At 43.0% G+C, this 23,922-nt stretch overlaps 1 protein-coding gene across 1 annotated transcript; it reads left to right on the forward strand.

Moving 5' to 3' along the window:
* Positions 1–1,909: 1,909 nt before the first annotated feature.
* On the forward strand, positions 1,910–19,967 carry LOC120562457 (CREB-regulated transcription coactivator 2-like). The gene is made up of 6 exons (XM_039806171.1): positions 1,910–1,987; positions 4,164–4,508; positions 7,402–7,551; positions 17,722–17,793; positions 18,582–18,786; positions 19,635–19,967. Exons 1-6 carry the CDS (start codon positions 1,910–1,912, stop codon positions 19,823–19,825), a joined length of 1,041 nt encoding a protein of 346 aa, XP_039662105.1. The 3' UTR covers positions 19,826–19,967.
* The last annotated feature ends 3,955 nt before the right edge of the window (positions 19,968–23,922 follow it).

Below are 23,922 nucleotides of genomic sequence, written 5' to 3' on the forward strand. Positions count from 1 at the left end.
ACATTTCAAGCAGCACTTTTACTTGTAACAGAGGGTTTAATGTGTATTAGTACAACATAATGGTGGGAATCTTTCCACCACTCACAACAAAATAGCCACGGTTCAGTTCCTATAGCAACAGCTGTGTGGATTCGCTGAAGTGTCCTCGAGCAGACACGCCGGTTGTGTAAATCTAAGGCAGGATCACAGTGTAGCGAAGTGACGAATGTGAAGGTAGCAGAGGGGAAGTATGTGGGTGGAGAGTGGATGAGATGAAACGGAGAGGGGATGTACATCCGGCTAGGCTCTAAATTTAACCTCAGAGAGAAAAGTTTTTTATTTATTTTTTTATATGGGCGGAGTGCAGTCGGAAAAATTCTGTGTTTGATGTGGTGAGGTGGTGGTGACTGTGCAGGAAGTTGCTGGTCAGCTCAGCCTTCAGGCTCTTCAGCTCCAGCCTGATCCTCTGGCGGCTGCGTGGGCTGTTGGACAGATAAAGCGTAAGCGGCCCCTGGATGCCACCGGGAGAAGCTGGAACGCTTTGTAATAAAAGTTTAGTAATAAACAAAGTCATCTTTATTTCCGTAGAGCACTTTTCTACAAAACCCAACGCTACAAAGTTCACACAGAATAGTCATAAAAACGTGAGGTTTTTAAAACTAAACGTGAAGAAACTTAGGCCTTTAGACCTGTGTGTGTGTGTGTGTGTGTGTGTGTGTGTGTGTGTGTGTGTGTGTGTGTGTGTGTGTGTCTGTTTGTCTCTGTCTGTCTCTCTCTCTCTATCTGTGTCTGTATGTATGTCTGTCTCTGTCTGTCTGTCTCTCTCTGTCTGTCTGTCTGTCTGTCTGTCTGTCTCTCTCTATCTGTGTCTGTCTCTGTATGTATGTCTCTGTCTCTCTCTGTCTCTGTCTCTCTCTGTCTCTCTCTGTCTGTCTGTCGGGTCTTGTCTGTCTGTCTCTCTCTATCTGTGTCTGTGTCTGTTCTCTCTGTATGTATGTCTGTTCTGTCTCTCTCTGTCTGGCTTCTCCGTCTGTCTGTCTGTCTGTCTCTCTCTCTCTCTCTCTGTGTCTGTGTGTCTCTCTCTTTGTCTGTGTCTCTGTCTCTCTCTGTGTCTCACTGTCTGTGTTCTGTCTGTCTCTCTCTGGTCGTGTGTCTCTGTCTGTGTCTCTGTCTGTCTCTGCCTGTCCGTCTCTCTCTGTCCCTAGCTCTGTCTCAAAATTTGTCTCTGTGTCTCTGTCTGTTCTGTCTGTGTCCCCTTGTCTCTGTCTGTCTTGTCTTAACCATTTCATATTGAACTAGTGTGATTACATTAGATAGACTTTTATTGATCCCAAATTGGGAAATGTCAGCCTACAGCAGCAAAATATCAGACACACATACAGAATACACAATACACAATACATAAATAGAATAGAACATAACACACAACAGGAAACAATGTGACAAACGATAGACACTACTTTACTACAGTGTTCTGACATGCTTTGGTCTCTTGGATGTCGAGAGTGCTCTTTGTGTTCAGTTTTTTTTTCCTCCTCAGGTCCCCTTGGCGCCCTTACAGAGCACGCCTCAGTAACCCTCCCTGCAGTCGCCGCTGAGCAACCCCAACATCCGGTCGCCGCTGGAGCAACCACTCTTCTCCAACTCCTTGAGCTCATGCCGCTGCACTCGGCCGCTTAGCAACCCTCTGTCCCTCAGCCCCTCCCCCCGCGCCCCATGTCAGTCCTCCCTGAGCAGCCAATCGGCTGCATTCCCCCTCGAGTAGCTCCTCCCTCCAGTCGCGGTGTCCAGCGGTAACCCCGCTACAGCAGCGGGCTGGCCGCGCTTGGTGGTCGGCTCCGCTCGCTCTCCCGCTCGCTGCTCGGAGGGCAGGGCCGGGCGGGCCAGCACGTCAGCTTAGAGACGGGCCAGCTCTCCCGCAATCCTGCCCATGGGAGCGGAGACGGAAAGGCATCACTCCAAACAGTTCTCCCCCACCATCTCCCCCACGCTGTCCTCCATCACACAGGTAACGCATCTCACGCAACCACCTATCACACACACCTGAGGTAACACCTCCACCTAACCCCTATACACACACCTGAGTAACACCTCCACCTAACCACTCCTATCACACACCTGAGGTAACACCTCCAGTAACCAACCTATCACACACCCTAGGTAACACCTCCACATTAACCACCCTATACACACACCGAGGTAACACCTCACATTAACCAACCTATACACACACCTGAGTAACACCTCACATTAACCAACCCTATCACACACACTGAGGTAACACCTCCACGCACCCTCTATCACACACCTGAGGTAACACCTCCACTAACCCCTATCACACACCGAGGTAACCACCACACTAACTCGCCCACACACTGAGGTAACACCTCCACCTAATCCCTCTATCAACACACTGAGGTAACACCTCCAACGCTAACCACCTCTATCACACACCTGAGGTAACACCTCCACATTAACCCACCACACACCTGAGTGTAACACCTCCACAAACCCCACACACACCTGAGGTAACACCATTAACACTCTATCACACACCTGAGTAACACCTCCACATTAACCACCTATCACACACCTGAGTAACACCTCCACATAACCGACTACACACCTAGTAACACCTCCACTAACCCCACACAACACCGAGACACCTCACATACACCCTAACACACACCGAGTAACACCTCCACATTAACCACCCTATCACACACCTGAGGTAACACCTCCACGCAAACCACCTATCACACACACGTGAGGTAACAGATCCACATTAACCACCCTATCACACACCAGTAACACCTCCAATTAACCAACCCTATCACACACCTGAGGTAACACCTCCACGCTAATCCACCCTATCACACACCTGAGTATCACACACCTTGAGGTAACACCTCCATTAATAACCACCCTATCACACACCTGAGTAGGTGTGTGATAGGTCTGACCACACCACAGATGCATTCTGGGACAGGAGAAAAACACTCTTGGTTGTGTGAATTTCTCTGTGTCCTCCCCACCACTAGCAATTTTTTATTTATTTTTTCTCGCCCAAATTAAAAAAGAACTTTTTCTGCCCTTTTTCCAACGCTTTTGTCACTTTTCTTCAGCTATTTTTAAAATGTTTTTGTTGTTTTTTTCATCGCTTTTTTTTAAGCTTTTTCCGCTCTTTTATATAAAAAAAAATATATTAGAAATGTTTATAAAATTAAATAAAACAGCCAAATTCAAAGAAAGTAGTGAACTGATCATTTTATTTTACTGTAAAGAGGCATGATGAACCATCCATGATATTTTATTTAATTTTTTACATTTTTTGGACACAAACTCAAATTTCTGATATAGAAACTTTAAAAAAAAAAGGAGTCAAATTTGACCCCGAAGGACAACAGGGAGGGTTAAACCAATCACAATCGTCTCGGGCGATGTTAGTCTGACGCAGCTGACGGGTGGCTCTGCTAAACAGTCTCAGGAAGGAACTAGTTGACACAATCGAGTAGCGGAGCTATTTAAATGAGCTGATACATGGTTAAACCTCATTGGCTCTCACCAGTGTATCTCCGCGGTTCTCCGGCCCACAACAATCCCACCAATCAGCTTCCCCAAAACGCCCCCAGTTAGAAGAAGAGGAAACGACTTCTAAACACGCTCTCTGTAAATCTTAACAATCATACCCAGAACAGAACCGAGCAGACCTGCCTTGTTGCACGCATCCAGTTTTTCCTCCAAACTTGACATTTTCAGCGGTAAGCCCCTGGCTCAAGTTGTTGCAGTTTCCAGAAGCTGCCACACACCAGAGGTGTATAGTCCAGGTGCCAGAAAGTAGAAATCCTGTCCAGCAGCTGTCCCAACCATCACAAAACCAGCTCCTCTACCAGGTAGATGAGCCAGTTAGTGAAAACACCTGTTCTAGATGTAGAGGCAGATCCAAAAAACATGGCAGGATTTTTACTTTCTCTGGCACCTGGACGATACACCTCTGCCACACAATAAAGATGAAATGTACTCCCCGCTGACCCAGACAGGGACCGCTTTTACCGCACATACATACATACTTGGTTTTTTCTAGCCTAAAGGAAAAGTCAAACTAAACAAAAATTTCAAAACGAATTCAAAATTCAACACTATGTAATAACGCTAGCCCGACAGGGCGCCCCTCTGGACACCAGCAAACTGCCTCTGACAACCAGAGGCTTCCTCCACACTCCACTCAGCCAGTCGCACTCAGCACTCAGGCACCAACCAGGTTCCCACCAGCTCTCCCCCCGGCCCGCAGGGCTCCCAGCCTGGACAGCAACCCTCTCTTCTTCTCATATGCCCCCACCACACCCCCACCCCCCCCCCCGCCCGCCCAGCACACACGGCAAAGGCAACAAAGCAACCAAACACCCAACCCACATGCAGCAACAGCAACAGTCACAGTCCATGCAGCAGCAGCAGCAGCAGCAGCAGCTCCACCTGCAGAACCTACGCAACTCACACAACCAGCAACGCAGCAGCAGCAATTTGAATCGGTCAGTAACAGTGGATGAAGAGATAAAGAGGAATCAGCTGTGCTAGCCTACATTTACATTGCTATGTTTTAGTTCAACATCAAATATGTCTTGCTATACGCTTTACACCTGAAGTTTCTTAGCATCCCTCGGCTTCATCTACACCAGTGGTTCCTAACCTTGTTTTCCTTATGCTTCTTACTTAAAGGTATTGTGGAGGATTTTCTTTTTCCCCGGTGGATCATCAAGACTATTGGTCCTCCTAGTTGTCAATCATTCTGGCTTGGTTTACGTAAGGCTGTCGTTACGTGCCTCGCCCCTAGGGTAGTTTTCGCTTCTGCGCATGAATACTTTGCAGGTGTATATGTGTGGTGAGCTACGAGTGTCACGAAAGGTACCCACAAGAAGAGAAAGGCCTCTGAAGAAAGAAACAAGACCGGAGTGTTTTTGGGAGAATGTTTCACACGCTGGGCGCGCTAAAAGCACAGGTTGGGCTCTCCACTGATGCGCCTCAGTCGGAAGTTTCTACTCCACAGGTAAAGTTGTGGCGGCATATTTGGAGAAATCCATTTAAAATCACTGCTAGTGAAAGTTGAGTAAGCTATGATTAGCGATGCTAGCCCTGGCAATAAGTCAACGACCGCGAACACACGGTAAATATCTCAATTTGTAAAAAAGTGCAAATCGTCTTTCTGAAAGTAGCTTGTATGAACCATGCCGATAGCAACTTGTAAACATCGTTTACAGGCCTTCTCCTCTGGAGCAGGGGAGAGTGTTGCACATGTGCATTTTTTCAAAAAGTGGAGAGGGCGGATCTTTCTAAAAATCTCGGGAAAATCCTCCACTATACCTTTAAGTCTAACTTACGCTTTCTCCCCATGTCTCATTCATAAATAGTGATGCCGCGGGCAGGAAAGACGAGGATGGTAGCAGCTAGCAGCTAACAGCTAACAGCTAGCAGCAGACCTGATGACAGCAAGGGTCCCAGGTTAAGAGGTCCCGAGATTTGGCCTACTAAGTAGCCTGCCTCCAATTTTAAGCGGAACAAAAAATATATAGTTTTATACAGACTTTGTACAGTACAGGGTGAAAGATTACCTTTCATTCAATGCTTCTTTTATTTTCATGACTATTTACATTAGATTCTCACTGAAGGTATCAAAACTATGAATGAACACATATGGAATTATGTACTTAACAAAAAGTGTGAAATAACTGAAAACATGTCTTATATTTTAGATTCTTCAAAGTAGCCACCCTTTGCTTTTTATTAGTAAGGGAAAAACTTCCACTAATGAACCCTGACAAAGCACACCTGTGAAGGTAAAACCATTTCAGGTGACTACCTCATGAAGCTCATTGAGAGAACACCAAGGGTTTGCAGAGTTATCAAAAAAAGCAAAGGGTGGCTACTTTGAAGAATCTAAAATATAAGACATGTTTTCAGTTCTTTCACACTTTTTTGTTAAGTACATAATTCCATATGTGTTCATTCATAGTTTTGATGCCTTCAGTGAGAATCTACAATGTAAATAGTCATGAAAATAAAGAAACACATTGAATGAGAAGGTGTGTCCAAACTTGTGGCCTGTACTGTACATTATATATTCTAGTGTATTACCATAATTTGTTTAACGTGCAAATATATATATTTTTTAACCTCTAACCAGATAAAGACTTGTGCACACCCTGTGATCTTTGCCGCCCCCCTAAGGGGTGCCCGGACCCCAGGTTGGGAACCACTGATCTACACTACTACATTTTGGTTTAAAAGCCAAATATCTTTGCTGAGTTTCACGCCTCGCGTCCACGCTACTCCGGTGTTTCCGAGCCCCTAAAACGGGAGACATTTGCTTTGAAAACTGGACGCGCACAAATGGAGACATTTGGAAACCAGGACACAGTCAGTCAGTCTTATCGGTTAGGTAGGCTTGCGTACCTTTCAGTAACCGGTCATGTGATAGGCTTGCATGAGTTTACACACCCATGCTAAAGTTGACTAAAAAGAGGAATAAAAAATATCATCTTTTGGAAATTGATTTTAATGCCTTAATTTAAAAAAATGAGGAAAAATCCAACCTTTAAGGACACCAATTTTCACCAAAATAATGCATCTTAAATAAATAAATGTTCTTGCTTAAAATAAGTATCGATACAGCATAGTATCAAGATAATTTTTGTGGCAATACTGTATCGATACACAGACGCCAAGTATGGATCTTTTATGATATATGTGTTGGTCAGTCTGTCTGCTTGACAGTCACATTTTGCAGTAATACAATTGAAGTGAGCTGAACAAATTGAGATGAAATTTATCTTTGTAGATACAACAGATGTTGACAAAGTTTCCTTTTGGGGACATCATTTGAAACTGGGAAAAATTTGAAGTTGGAAAAAAGTTAATAAATTGCAATATATCGCAGAATATTGCAATATGTTGAAAATCGCAATAATATTGTATCGTGACATAAGTATCGGGATGATATCGTATCGTGAGGCCTCTGGGGATTCCCACCCCTACTCTATGGGAATTTAACATTTAATGTATTTATTGACGATACATTATTCATTCACAAAGAAAGTTGGTGTCCTAAAAAGATTTTTTTTTTTTTTTTTTTTAATTAATGCAATAAGATCAATTTCCAAAAGATGTTTTTTTTTTATTCCTCTTTTTAGTCAACTTTAGCATGGGTGTGTAAACTCATGCAAGCCACTGATGCGTTGTCAGATGTGTTAATGTGGACGGAGATAAGCTGGCTACTGGGGCTAAAACTCTAGTGTGGACTGAGATCGTTTTTGTCTAAAAACGCTGCCTAAAAAACTAAAACGTAGCAGCGTAGCTGTAGGCTTACACCTTTTTGCAGTTGAGCGTACAAAGTGATTACGTTGTGTGTGTGTGTGTGTGTCTCTTCAGCAGCAGCAGCAGCAGCAGCAGCAGGCGAACTCACAGCAGATAAAGAACGAGCGGCTGATGGATCAGTGCGTCCAGAGCTCCTCTCAGCATCACGTCAAACAGGAAGCGGAGCAGCAGACGGAGCAGCAGCGAGTCACAGACCTCTACAACGTAAGTGACCACGACGCCACCGGGAGCATTCCCAACGGGTTTGAAATCATCTCGGGCTCCACTGAACACACACAAGAAAAAAGGCCTACAGGCCTAGAAGGTCAAACGAAACAATATTGCGATAGCAGGCACGAGAGCAGCGTGGTGGTGCGTCTGCTCCGCGGAGATCCGATCTACGAGCGTAAAAACAAGAGTCTTCCGTTTATATTTTTTACGCGAGGTGTAGGAGGCCCTTTTCACACAGAAATGGATCATAAAGTGTCTATATTTCGTTTAAATCAAACTACCGATATACAGGAAACGTTAATGACTGTCAGTAGCTATGTTTCCGTCGACCCGTTTTTATCTGAATTAAGTGATATCGAATGAAAAATGTACGGTGGCCCTGAGAGGCCACAGCACGCAACAATAAGACAACACGTGCAAATAAGACAACATGCACTAATAAGACAACACGCACAAATAAGACAACACGCACTAATAAGACAACACGCGCAAATAAGACAACACGCACTAATAACAACACGCACTAATAAGACAACACGCACTAATAAGACAACACGCACTAATAAGACAGCACGCACTAATAAGACAACACGCACTAATAAGACAACATGCACTAATAAGACAACACGCACAACACGCACTAATAAGACAACACGCACTAATAAGACAACACGCACAACACTCACTAATAAGACAACACTCACTAATAAGACAACACTCACTAATAAGACAACACTCACTAATAAGACAACACTCACTAATAAGACAACACTCACTAATAAGACAACACTCACTAATAAGACAACACGCACTAATAAGACAACACTCACTAATAAGACAACACTCACTAATAAGACAACACTCACTAATAAGACAACACTCACTAATAAGACAACACTCACTAATAAGACAACACGTGCAAATAAGACAACACGCACTAATAAGACAACACGCACTAATAAGACAACACGCACTAATAAGACAACACGCACTAATAAGACAACACACCAATAAGACAACACGACTAATAATACAACACGCGGCAAATAAGACAACACGCACTAATAAGACAACACGCACTAATAAGACAACACGCAATCTAATAAGACAACACGCACTAATAAGACAACACGCACTAATAAGACAACACGCAAATAAGACAACACGCACTAATAAGACAACACGCACTAATAAGACAACAGCACTAATAATAAACACGTGCAATAAGACAACAGCACTAATAAGACAACACAACTAATAAGACAACACGCACAACACGCACTAATAAGACAACAGCACTAATAAGACAACACGCACTAATAAGACAGCACGCACTAATAAGACAACACGCGCAAATAAACCACAGCACGCAACAATAAGACAACACTAAACAAGACAACATGCACTAATAAGACAACACGCAAGCACGCACTAATAAGACAACACGCACTAATAAGACAACACGCACTAATAATAAGACAACACGCACTAATAAGACAACACGCACTAATAAGACAACACGCACTAATAAGACAACACGCACTAATAATAAGACAACACGCACTAATAAGACAACACGCACTAATAAGACAACACGCACTAATAAGACAACACGCACTAATAAACCACAGCACGCACTAATAAGACAACACGCACTAATAAGACAACACGTGCAAATAAACCACAGCACGCAACAATAAGACAACACGCACTAATAAGACAACACGCGCAAATAAACCACAGCACGCAACAATAAGACAACACGCACTAATAAGACAACACGTAAATAAACCACAGCACGCAACAACAGCACGCAACAATAAGACAACATGCACTAATAAGACAACACGCGTAAATAAAACCACAGCACGCACTAATAAGACAACACGTGCAAATAAACCACAGCACGCAACAACAGCACGCAACAATAAGACAACATGCACTAATAAGACAACACGTGCAAATAAACCACAGCACGCAACAACAGCACGCAACAATAAGACAGCACGCACTAATAAGACAACACGCAAATAAACAACAGCACGCATAACAGCACGCAACAATAAGACAACACGCACTAATAAGACAACACACAGCACGCACTAATAAGACAACACGCACTAATAAGACAACATGCACTACAAGACAACACGCACAAATAAACCACAGCACGCAACAACAGCACGCAACAATAAGAAAACAACACGCACTAATAAGACAACACGCATAAGCACGCACTAATAAGACAACACGCACTAATAACAACACGCAAAAAACAGCACGCACTAATAAGACAACACGCGCAAATAAACCACAGCACGCATAAGACAACACGCAAATAAAGACAGCACGCATAACACAACACGGTAAATAAACGACAGCACGCACTAATAAGACAACACGCACTAATAAGACAACACGCACAACAAGACAACACGCACCAATAAGACAACACGCAAATAAGACATGAACGATAAGACAACACGCACTACCAACACGCAACGCTAATAAGACAACACGCAAATAAACCACAGCACGCACTAATAAGACAACACGTGCAAATAAACCACAGCACGCACTAATAAGACAACACGCACTAATAAGACAACACGCACTAATAAGACAACACGCACTAATAAGACAACACACTAATAAGACAACACGCACTAATACACACGCACTTATAAGACAACACGCACTTATAGAACACTAATAAGACAAACGCACTAATAGACAACAGCACTTATAAAACAAAACGCACTATAAGACAAACACTATAAGACAACACGCACTAATAACACAACACGACTTATAAAACAACACGCACTAATAAGACAACACGCACTAATAAGACAACACGCACTAATAAAACCACAGCACGCCTTAATAAGACAACATGCACTAATAAGACAACACGCACTATAAAAACAGCACGCTAATAAGACAACATACACTAATAAGAACAACACGCACTAATAAGACAACACGCACTAATAAAACCACAGCACGCACTAATAAGACAACACGCACTAATAAACCACAACACGCGCTAATAAGACAACACGCACTAATAAGACAACACGCACTAATAATACAGCACTAACAAGACAACACGCTAATAAGACAACACGTAAATAAACACAGCACGCACTATAAGACAACACGCACTAATAAGACAACACGCACTAATAAGACAACACGCACTAATAAGACAACACGCACTAATAAGACAACACGCACAGCACGCACTAATAAGACAACACGCACTAATAAGAACGCACTTATAAATAATCAATAAAGACAACACAACTAATAAGACAACACGCACTAATAGACAACAACACGCACTTAAGACAAACAATAAAAACAGACTATAAGACAACAGACATAAGACAACACGCAAAAACACGCACAAGACAACACGCACATAAGACAACACGCACTTAAGACAAACGAACATAAGACAACACGCACTAATAAGACAACAACACGCCTAATAAGACAACACGCACTAATAAGACAACACGCACTAATAAGACAACAACTAATAGACACAGCATAAGAAACAGCATATGACAACACGCACTAATAAACACAGCACTTAGCACAACTAATAAGACAACACGTTTCACAACATGCAGCACTAATAAAACACAACGCATAATAGACACACGCATATAGACAACATGACAATAAAACAACACGCACTAATAAAACAACACACTAATAAGACAACACATAATAAGACAACACAGACTAATAAAACACAGCACGCACTAATAGACAACACGACTAATAAGACAACACGCACTAATAAGACAACACGCACTAATAAGACAACACGCACTAATAAGACACGCACTAATAGAACACGCACTAATAAGACAACACGCACTAATAAACCACAACACGCACTAATAAGACAACACGCACTAATAAGACAACACGCAAATAAACCACAGCACGCACTAATAAGACAACACGCACTAATAAGACAACACGCAAATAAACCACAGCACGCAACAATAAGACAACACGCACTAATAAGACAACACGCACTAATAAGACAACACGCACTAATAAGACAACACGCACAAATAAACCACAGCACGCACTAATAAGACAACACGCGCAAATAAACCACAGCACGCACTAATAAGACAACACGCACTAATAAGACAACACGCACTAATAAGACAACACGATTAAACAAGACCACTAATAAGACAACACGTGCAAAAAAACCACAGCACGCACTAATAAGACAACACGCACTAATAAGACAACACGCACAATAAGACAACACGCACAACAAGACAACACGCAATACTAATAAGAAACACGCACTAATAAGACAACACGCACTAATAAGACAACACGCACTAATAAGACAACACGCACTAATAACACAACACGCACTAATAAGACAACACGCAAATAAGACAACACGCACTAATAAGACAACACGCACTAATAAGACAACACGCACTAATAAGACAACACGCTAAAAGACAAACCAGACGCACTAATAAGACAAATACGCACTACACAAGACAACACGCACTAATAAGACAACACGCACTAATAAGACAACACGCACTAATAAGACAACACGTGCAAATAAACCACAGCACGCACTAATAAGACAACACGCACTAATAAGACAACACGCACTAATAAGACAACACGCACTAATAAGACAACACGCACTAATAAGACAACACGCACTAATAAGACAACATGCACTAATAAGACAACACGCACTAATAAGACAACACGCAAATAAAACCACAGCACGCAACAATAAGACAACACGCACTAATAAGACAACACGCACTAATAAGACAACACGCACTAATAAGACAACACGCACTAATAAGACAACACGCACTAACAAGACAACACGCACTAATAAAGACAACACGCACTAATAAGACAACACTAATAAACAAGACAAACAATACGCACAAGACAACACGCACTAATAAGACAACGCGACTAATAAGACAACACGCACTAATAAACCACAGCACGCACTAATAAGACAACACGCACTACTAACAAAACCACAGCACGCACTAATAAGACAACAACACGCGCAAAATAAACCACAACACGCAACAATAAGACAACACGCAACAAACCACAGCACGCACTAATAAGACAACACGTACAAATAAGACAACACGCAACAATACACAACACGCACTAATAAGACAACACGCACTAATAAGACAACACGCACTAATAAGACAACACGCACTAATAAGACAACACGCACTAATAAACCACAGCACGCACTAATAAGACAACACGTGCAAATAAACCACAGCACGCACTAATAAGACAACACGTGCAAATAAACCACAGCACGCAACAATAAGACAACACGCACTAATAAGACAACACGCACTAATAAGACAACACGCACTAATAAGACAACACGCACTAATAAGACAACACGACAACAAGACAACACGCGCAATAAACCACAGCACGCACTAATAAGACAACACGCCAATAAAGACAACACGCACTAATAACACAACACGCACTAACAAGACAACACGCACTAATAAGACAAAACCCACTAAATAAGACAACACGCACTAATAAGACAACACGCACTAATAAGACAACACGCACTAATAAACCACAACACGCACTAATAAACACAACACGCACTAATAAGACAACACGCACTAATAAGACAACACGCACTAATAAGACAACATGCACTAATAATAAGACAACACGCACGCACTAATAATAAGACAACACGCACGCACTAATAATAAGACAACACGCACTAATAATAAGACAACACGCACTAATAATAAGACAACACCACTATAAAACAACACGAACGACTAATAATAAGACAACACGCACTAATAATAAGACAACACGCACTAATAAGACAGACAACACGCACTAATAAGACAGACAACACGCACTAATAAGACAAACCACTAATAAGAAACACGCACTAATGACAACACGCACTAATAAGACAACACGCACTAATAAGACAACACGCACTAATAATAAGACAACACGCACTCAATAATAAGACAACACGCACTAATAAGACAACACGTGCAAATAAACCACAACACTAATATAATAAGACAACACGCACTAATAAGACAACACGCACTAATAAGACAACACGCACTAATAAGACAACACGCACTAATAAAAGACAAACACTAAGACAACACGCACTAATAAGACAACACGCACTAATAAGACAACACGCACTAATAATAAGACAACACGCACTAATAATAAAACACAATAATAAGACAACACGCACTAATAATAAGACAACACGCACTAATAAGACAACACGCACTAATTAAGACAACAGCCCACACTAACAATAACACACACACCAAACACACACAAACCAAACACCAATAATACAAACACCATAATAAACAACACGCACTAAAACTACTATGACCACACTAACATAAGACAACACGCACTAATAAGACAACACGCACAACACGCACTAATAAGACAACACGCACTAATAAGACAACATGCACTAATAATAAGACAACACGCACTAATAAGACAACACGCACTAATAATAAGACAACACGCACTAATAAGACAACACGCACTAATAATAAGACAACACGCACTAATAAGACAACACGCACTAATAAGACAACACGCACTAATAAGACAACACGCACCACTAATAAGACAACACGCACTAATAAGACAACAAGCAATAATAAGACAACACGCACTAATAAGACAACACGCACTAATAATAAGACAACACGCACTAATAATAAGACAACACGCACTAATAATAAGACAACACGCACTAATAAGACAACACGCACTAATAAGACAACACGCACTAATAATAAGACAACACGCAATAATAAGACAACACGCAGTAATAAGACAACACGCAATAATAAGACAACATCGCAAATAAGACAACTCGCAACAATAAGACAACACGCACTAATAAGACAACACGCAAATAAGACAACACGCAATAATAAGACAACACGCACTAATAATAAGACAACACGCAGTAATAAGACAACACGCACTAATAAGACAACACGCAATAATAAGACAACACGCACTAATAATAAGACAACACGCACTAATAAGACAACACGCACTAATAAGACAACAAGCAATAATAAGACAACACGCACTAATAAGACAACACGCACTAATAATAAGACAACACGCACTAATAAGACAACACGCACTAATAAGACAACAAGCACTAATAATAAGACAACACGCACTAATAAGACAACACGCACTAATAAGACAACACGTGCAAATAAGACAACTCGCAACAATAAGACAACACGCACTAATAAGACAACACGCACTAATAAGCACAACACGCAAATAAGACAACACGCACTAATAAGACAACACGCACTTAATAAGACAACACGCACTAATAAGACAACACGCACTAATAAGACAACACGTGCAAATAAGACAACAAGCAACAATAAGACAACATGCACTAATAAGAACAACACGCACTAATAAGACAACACACGTGCAAATAAGACAACTACGCAACAATAAGACAACACGCACTAATAAGACAACACGCACTAATAAGACAACACGTAAAATAAGACAACACGCACTAATAAGACAACACGCACCAATAAGACAACACGCACTAATAAGACAACACGCACTAATAAGACAACACGCACTAATAAGACAACACGCACTAATAAGACAACACGCACTAATAAGACAACACGCACTAATAAGACAACACGCACTAATAAGACAACACGCACTAATAAGACAACACGTGCAAATAAGACAACTAGCAACAATAAGACAACTCTCAGGGCCACCGTAAAAATGCCTCATGGAAACAGTAAAATCCGAACACTTATAATAACTTATAATCGTTGGATTTCGATTTAGTTTTTTTGACAGGCTTAAGTGTTCATGACAAGATATGACCACGATACTTCTGGTGATGACTGATCGTTGTTTAGATATTAAACCATGTTAAGCTTTTTCACGTTAAGCGTTTTAGAATGTCCCTTATTACGACAAGCCGTGGGACGTCCTGCGGAGTAAATGGAAGGCGCTCAAACAGCGAGAGCTGTCTCGCAGCGGTGCCGGAGGGAAAATAAAAGGCAAGTTCCACCTTTTTGATGAGCTGGATCAGATCCTCAGCCAAAGGTCCATCGGAGCTTTAGGCTATAGCTTGGCTTCTAATATTAACAACTACTTTTTCTAGCAAAACTTTGTTCGCAAAAGTTCGCTTGAATGTTGTGCGATTCAGTGCAAAAATTAACAGAAACACCATAAAATGTCTCAAATCAATTCGATATACCAATTTAATCGCAAAACAGCATGTGACCTTAATTACGCAACAGGTTTTTATTCGCTTTAAAGCTGTTGGATGGAAACACACTTTCACACTCAGCTTTATTCGCATGAGTTTTTTTTACCGAACTTCAGATAATTCGATTGACAAGTGGATGGAAACTTAGCTAGTGAGCGTATTGGCACTTTGATTTTGAGAGTTTCTGTCTTTATTTGTGACACACTGAGCTGCTCTCTCCTCTCTCTTTTCCTTTGTTTCCTTTTGTGTGCATCCTTGTCCCAGAAATGCTTGTTACTAACCTAGCTCTGGGGAGTTTACTCCTTATGTTTCTCCTTATGTTTCTTGTTTCTGTTCCCTGCTATGCCATGAACTACTACGACTACCATTGTAGTCACTCTTTCATTATCTTTACTGTGACTATTATCGCCACTGTTCATCACACCCCCAACCGGCCCCATCAGACACCACCTACCAAGAGCCTGGATCTCCTAAAAGGGAGTTTCTCCTCGCCACTGTCGCAACAGCCACCGCTAATGCTTTCTCTTGAGGGGGGGAATTACTGTAATTGTTGGGGCTTTGTAAATTATAGAGTGCGGTCTAGACCTACTCTATCTGTAAAGTGTCTTTGAGATAACTCTTGTTATGATTTGATACTACGAATAAAATTGAATTGAAAATTGAATTGATAACAGCTGACAGCAGAGTGACGTTTTCACAGCGCTGCGCCGGCTCCAAGAAAGTGAAGAAACAACCGAACCAAAGCAAAAGCTCTCCCACAACCCTACACCGTGTGGCGCTGCAGGTGGAGACGGTTAAAAGATGCATTCAGCTCCGCGTTCAGTGTCTCTAAAGCGTTAGAGGTGCAAATAGGGAAGTTAATAATAAACCGTTTCACCGTTAAAGGGGGAACTATGCAGGTTTTTTTAGCTTAATCTACCTTAACTGAACAACTTCGGAGTCACTGGAATGGTTATATCACTATTTTTGGGATTGAATGGTGGTCGTTTTGCTCCCCCCCCCCCTAACTGCCGGGGAGCGGAAAAACCACCCTTGCAACTTTGGGCCAGCGAGTATGGCGTGATATCGGGTCTCACCGTGTAACTAATTGCTTCACGGGACTGCTGTAGTGGAAGTTTCCTTTGCAGCAGGGGGAAGAGTTTTCAAAGTTTAGTATAATGAAACAAATAAGACAGAGAGTAGAACCAAGTTGGGTTTTTTGTATTTTATTAAAGATATATTTGCAAATATAGGAGCAACATGATTTCACAAAAGGCCGCAGCCCAGTGTGGAGTCAGTTTCTCAAATGAGTGAACAAGAACACCAGGCTTATATGCATCTTCAGAGTGACAGCACACACACACTTGGATAATTATGACGCTACAATTTTGACAGGCAATCTGATACACATGAAGACAATCAGAGAAATACAAGAGACATCTCGGAGTCATCTCACCTCCTCCTCCCTGTATGACTTTCACCCCCCCGTTACATCTTTACTGGCATGGGAAAACTAGAGAGTTTTAGGGTGACCTTGTACCTTTATCGGTTCAGGCAAACAGTGCTCACATAATGTTCCAGACTGGATGTCTCACAAAGTTAGAATCAAAATCTACATGTGGGAAATGAGATAAACTCTTTCAGCATTTGTGAAAGAATTAAAGTAGAAATAAAACATAAAAATATAAGGAATTATGCTTAAATGTAATTTTTCCCATTACACTGCGCACACATACATTCTTCTTTTCGTGTTTCCAGCGCTGGGTTTCAGTGTAACGAAGACTTTTATTGGTCATGTTTTCCAGGACGCCTTGTTCAACTCTCTGCTGGACGACCCCTACCTGAGCCTGCAGCTCACGGGCAAATCCACCCAGCAGGTAACCGAGAGCACCGTGTCATCGTAAACTGTGAATAACCGGCGGCTGAAGGGAGCGCGATGATGTCACCCGATGATGTCATCACTGTAAAGCCAGGAGGTTGTGTTTACAGTACGAGGGACGAAAATATCTGTTCCATCGTCTCGACACTGCCAGACCTTCCTCCACAGCGCTGCGGAGGAGGGTCTGGCTAGTCCACACTGCATTCCTGGATGGGAGAAAAACGTGCTCTCTGTGTGTGTGTGTGTGTGGGTGTGTGAGTGTGTGTGTGTGGGTGTGTGAGTGTGTGTGTGTGTGTGCGTGTGCGCGCTTGTTTAACTATATTCATGAGGTCCAAAAACCGGGAGTCCAGTATACTTGTGGGGTCCGGACAGCTTTGTGGGGCCAAAATGCCGAACCCCACAAGTTTAAAGGGCTGTTTGAGGGTTAGACATTTAGTTGTGATGGTTAAGGTAAGGGTTAAGGTTAGACATTTAGTGGTGATGGTTAAGGTTAGGGTAAGGGTTAAGGTTAGACATTTAGTGGTGATGGTTAAGGTTAGGGTAAGGGTTAAGGTTAGGCATTTAGTTGTGATGGTTAAGGTGAGGGTAAAGGTTAAGGTTAGGCATTTAGTTGTGATGGTTAAGGTTAGGGTAAGGGGCTAGGGAATGCATTATGTCAATGATGGGTCCCCACAAAGATAGTGAAACGCACTTTTTCATGTTTTTTTGTCTGTCTTTTATTTCCTGAAAAAGCAGCTGTGTATAATTCATGTGCATGAGTTTGAATAATGTCCTCTTGTGCTCCAGTTCAGCGCCGAGCACCAGGGCGACTGTCTGTCTCTGAACCACGGCGCTCTGAGCTGCGGCGGCTCCGATAACAACCAGTACCCCTCCGACAGCGGGGGCCACCTGGACCTGCAGGACCCCAGGGACCAGCAGCTCCTCAACCACCAGAACCAGAACTACGGCGGCGGGGACGCACGGCACAACGTGCCCAACATCATCCTCACGGGTGGGTGTGTCGCCTAAGCTGCACGATATGACAAAAATAGGCGCAGCGCTAAGCCCAATGCAAGTGTCTTCGCTAGTTTAAGACCGACGCAGTTGTCAGTTTACCATCCAGCGCCCGCATCGTTTAAATAGCAAATACACCTGCACCCATCTGTGCTGGTCTTACAGGGAGGTGTGTTCAGGTGCATTCTGGGCGTGCTGGTCTTACAGGGAGGTGTGTTCAGGTGCATTCTGGGCTTTTGCATTGACGGACAAACGAACAGCGGAGTAGTAACGCTACGAGGCAGAGAGACAGCCGCTAAACGAGTCAAATTAACTTAACTTAAACATAATTAACTGCTGCTGGGTCTAACGTTAGCGTTCCTCTGACAAAGATCTTATGCTGATTTAAAAAGTCTTGACATTGTTCTGTAGTTTTCTTTGTCCTGGAACAACCTCCCAGAAAACTGCAGCTCGGCAGCAACTCTCAGTTCTTTTAAATCAAAGCTAAAGACCTTTCTTTTTGATGTTGCCTTTCTTTAAATAACATTAATTTGTTATACTGAAGTTGCATCGATGACACTGTATAACACACTCGATAACTGCTCTTTAATGTAACTTTTATTCGCGTATTTTATCTCTCAGTTCTTTAAATTCTTACACTGCACTCTCAATTTTATTCTTGTCTTTTAATGTTTTTCAATTAGTTTTTAATCGTTTTCCAACTGCTCTTTAATGTTTTATGTGAAGCACTTTGAATTGCCCTGTTGCTGAAATGTGCTCAACAAGTAAAAGCTGCCTTGCCTTGCCTTCCATGTTTGATTGTCTAGAAAAGTCTAACCTGTTGGCCCTCTCGCTCCCTCCTTCCAGGGGACTCCCCTCCGGGTCTGTCTAAAGAGATCGCCAGCGCTCTGTCCCACGTGCCCGGCTTCGAGATGGACCCTTTCTCCCTGGACGACCCGCTGCGCATGGACCCGCTGGCTCTGGACATGCTGGACGGTGACCTGATGCTGGCTGACCCGGCTGTGGAGGACTCTTTCCGATCCGACCGGCTGAAGTGACCACCTCCCCTCCCTCCCTCCCTCCCGTCCCTCCCTCCCTCCTCTCCCCTCCACCCTGCACTGCCGGCTCAGCTCGGTGGGGATCAGCCAAGGAGACGGACGCCCTTCAGCGCCACTTCACCGCACACTCACCACTCCCACCCCCCACACACACACACACACACACACACACCCCGAGCAGACGTCTGCAGAATAGAGGTCCGAACGTCACTCGGGGAAACGTCCGAGAGCTCTTTTTTTTGTTAAAGCAGCACTAAAGAACTTCTCCTCTTTTTGTCCCCCCTACAGGTTGGAAGTGGAATTGTCTTACGTCTCATTCGAGCTACAGATCTGCTACCTCACATGTGTCAAACTCGAGGCCCGCGGGGCCAAATCCGGCCCCTCGCGAGTTTGTGATTCGGCCCGCGTATCTAATTTAGGTTCACGATAGATTTTTGGCCCGCCTAGTTGTGCGTAGAAACCAAAAAGACGGGGAAACTCTTTTCAAACTCTTAATTATGCGACACTGAAAAGCAGAATTTGGCAGATTTTCAGAGACTCAGGAATCCCCACAGAAGTGGAGAGTTTTCATATTTAGGCTGGGAAACAGGTTGCTGTAAAAAAAAATGTAATCATTGTTTTTGCTTGATTTGCAGAAACTCTCTGATGGCTAGGAACTTTCTTTCTTTAGAGCTTTATGTCGACATAGCTGTCAGTGAGAAAGCTATATGAGACATGCAGTAATACAGTCAAATATGTTTGACTTGGATTAAATAAAAGCATGTCAAAGCATATCAAACTCTACGCGTACAGGGGTGGTGATGGCACGGTGGAAATTACACATGCCTTTGGTGCGGGAGACCCGGGTTCGATTCCCACTGCGATACATCAACCAATGTGTCCCTGAGCAAGAAACCCCTAGTTGCTGCAGAGGCGTGCGACCTCTGACATGTATAGCAAATGTAAGTCGCTTTGGATAAAAGCGTCAGCTAAATGACATGTAATGTAAAGTACGTGTCTGGCCCCTGATGTGATTCTTATTTCCTTAGTGAAGTTGAGTTTGACACCCCTGTTGCTACCTGATCTGGCAAACTTGCACCAAAATAATGTACCTTAAAACATACCTGCCAAACATTTTACAGCTATATTTTGATTTCTTTGCGGGAACACCACCTTCACCTGCCTTCTTTATCGGCTCGCTTTCGGGTCTGAACTTTCCGCGAAGATTGCGCAGAGATCAACTGGGCACCTGGGTTCTAGGTTGCCAGGTTGAGGGTTCTAGGTTACCAGGTTGAGGGTTCTAGGTTACCAGGTTGAGGGTTCTAGGTTACCAGGTTGAGGGTTATAGGTTGCCAGGTTGAGGGTTCTAGGTTGCCAGGTTGAGGGTTATAGGTTGCCAGGTTGAGGGTTATAGGTTGCCAGGTTGAGGGTTATAGGTTGCCAGGTTGAGGGTTATAGGTTGCCAGGTTGAGGGTTATAGGTTGCCAGGTTGAGGGTTCTAGGTTACCAGGTTGAGGGTTATAGGTTGCCAGGTTGAGGTGACAAACTGGTTGAAAATTGTATATGGTGGATTGTGTGAATAGGATGCGTTTCATACAAGATCTGGCAACTGGTCAACATCAGACAAACATATTGGTCTGATTATTTATAAAGGAGTTTGGGCCATGATGCAAATTACGGGAGTTTCCCGGGAGAAATATCAAACCGGGAGGGGTCCGGGAGATAGGGCTAAAAAAAACAGCAGTGTTGGCAGCTACGCCTTAAAATAATGTTTCCTAAATGGTTCAGTGGTCCATCAACTCGTAACAGGGTGAACGGCACTTCTGCCTTCGCTTTGCGGCCCTCTATCGGCTATAACCGCACTATTCAAGTTTACCCAGATCGGGTAGCGGATCTGTAGTTCCAATGAGACATAATGAGACATAATGAGACATAATGAGACCTAATGAGACCTAATGAGACATAATGAGACTTAATGAGACACAATGAGACACAATGAGACACAATGAGACACAATGAGACACAATAAGACCTAATGAGACACAATAAGACACAATGAGACACAATAAGACCTAATGAGACACAATGAGACACAATGAGACACAATGAGACACAATGAGACCCAATGAGACCCAATGAGACACAATGAGACCTAATGAGACACAATGAGACCTAATGAGACCCAATGAGACATAATGAGACCTAATGAGACACAATGAGACTTAATGAGACATCACGACAGCGGTAACAGACAATTCCACTTCCAACCTGTAGGGGGACCGAAGAGGGAAAAGTTCTCTAGCGTTGCTTTAGTTAAAGGTGCGCTATGAGTTCCTGCATGACGTCACTTCTGTTGACGTTCCAAGTAAATGCCAAACACAAACAGAGCAAGCTCGCCCCATGTTTCCGTAACGGTCATGACTGACCCCCCCACCCCCTCTCCATCTCCCCCAACCATCTTGTCTGTGATTGGCTGGAACGTGGCTTGTTGTATTTCGGTGCACAGCCTGCGCCCCCTGGCGTTTGTTTGACGTTTACGACCCCTGTGTCGTCTCTCTCGAGACCGGACTTTTTTCACGGTGTGTTCAGGGAACCAGGCAACTAGCGGATCACAGAGAGACGCCTACGATTTTGATCCAAAAAAAAGTAAATAGCGCTGAAACCATCTAGGAACTCATAGCGCACCTTTTTAAAGTCTCTGAGATAGGAGATATCTGTCCGACATCAAAAGGGGAGAGTTTTTTTGTTTTATTTAATCCGTCGAAGGCACTTAACTCTCTCGCGATGCTTGAAGTCAAAACATTTTTTTTTTTTAGGCATTAGCTTGTACGAGTCCTATCTGCATGTTAATGGAAAAAAAAGCACTTGCGTAAAATGTAAAACGCGCTGGACTAAAGCCGCTCGCGTGACGTCAGCTTTATGCAAAATAAAATAAAATAAAATAAAAAAAGAAGCCCCACATGTCTGTAAAAACCAGCAGACGCTTGGAAGATCTTGAAAAGATATGTTATGCATCCCCCGATACACGCGTGGAGCCTCGCCACCCTGCGCCCGAGCGTTGTGACTGTGTGGGACCGGCTCGGATCGTTCTTAACACCCAAACTCACCGGACCGAAGCCGCCGACGCTCTGAGGCCTCCTGCACACTTGGCTGCGTGGCGTGTCCGTTCGTATTTCGGCTCCCCTTGTTAAACAGGTTAGAGCTTGCAGACGGCGTGCGAGACACGCACTTCTCGGGCGCCGAAAACGCAGCGTGCGTGCTAGAAGTAGGACTGACGCGTGTTGGAAGCGTTTCCAGGCAAAATAGAACAGGAAAATATGTTTATATGTCGTTTAGACACAAATACATTTTAATAAATGACATGTTGATGTCTGAAAGTCTCAAGGTTTTGACATAAATGCAGATATATAAATGTAATTTAAAATATATATATATGCACCTGATATATGCACCAGATATATAAATGTAATTTAAAAAAAAAAAAAATATATATATATATATATATATATATTGCTCCTGTCAGTACAGGCAGATATATAAATGTAATTTAAAAATATATATATATATTGCTCCTGTCAATACAGAACAAAATATTCTGGAGCCTATTTTTTTTTTCAAAATAAAGCTGAAGAACGTGCTGTTATTTCATTTTATCAATGGGAAATATCCATGTGTCCAGACGAGGCTAGCAGCAGCAACAGCGGCGGCGGCGCCGCGTCAGACGCGTTTCTGGTGTGCAGAGACGTAGAAAACGCCACGCCACGCCACGGTCACGCCACGCCACGCTCACGCCACGCAGGCGGTGTGCAGGATGCCTTAATGTTCGGCTTTCTCAGCCACTTTGACAGGAAGTCAGCCATCACTTAAGAGGTCTATACACACATACATATATATATATATATTTTTTTTAAATGCTCCGACAGTAAAAGATGTCAACGTAACGTAACAGTGCCTGGAAGAGGCTGCGAGCTTCTCCTCAGACCAAAAAAACGCTCAAAAGAAATTACAGTTTGTTAAAGAAAAGCAGGTTTAAATGTTTGGGGGGACGAGCGCCCCTCTCAGGAGTGCGTACAGCGCTTAAACCGCCCCCCCCCCCCCCCCCCCCCCCTCCCTCCCCC

The sequence above is a fragment of the Perca fluviatilis genome, chromosome 7 (assembly GCF_010015445.1).
Source record: "Perca fluviatilis chromosome 7, GENO_Pfluv_1.0, whole genome shotgun sequence".
Classification (NCBI taxonomy): Eukaryota; Metazoa; Chordata; class Actinopteri; order Perciformes; family Percidae; genus Perca; species Perca fluviatilis.

Coding starts and splice junctions, on each gene's coding strand:
- LOC120562457 (XM_039806171.1), top strand. CDS start 1,910: ATGGGAGCGGAGACGGAAAGGCATCACTCCAAACAGTTCTCCCCCACC. Junction 1,988..4,163: donor CGCTGTCCTCCATCACACAG/GTAACGCATCTC, acceptor TCTGGACACCAG/CAAACTGCCTCTGACAACCA. Junction 18,787..19,634: donor GCCCAACATCATCCTCACGG/GTGGGTGTGTCG, acceptor CCCTCCTTCCAG/GGGACTCCCCTCCGGGTCTG.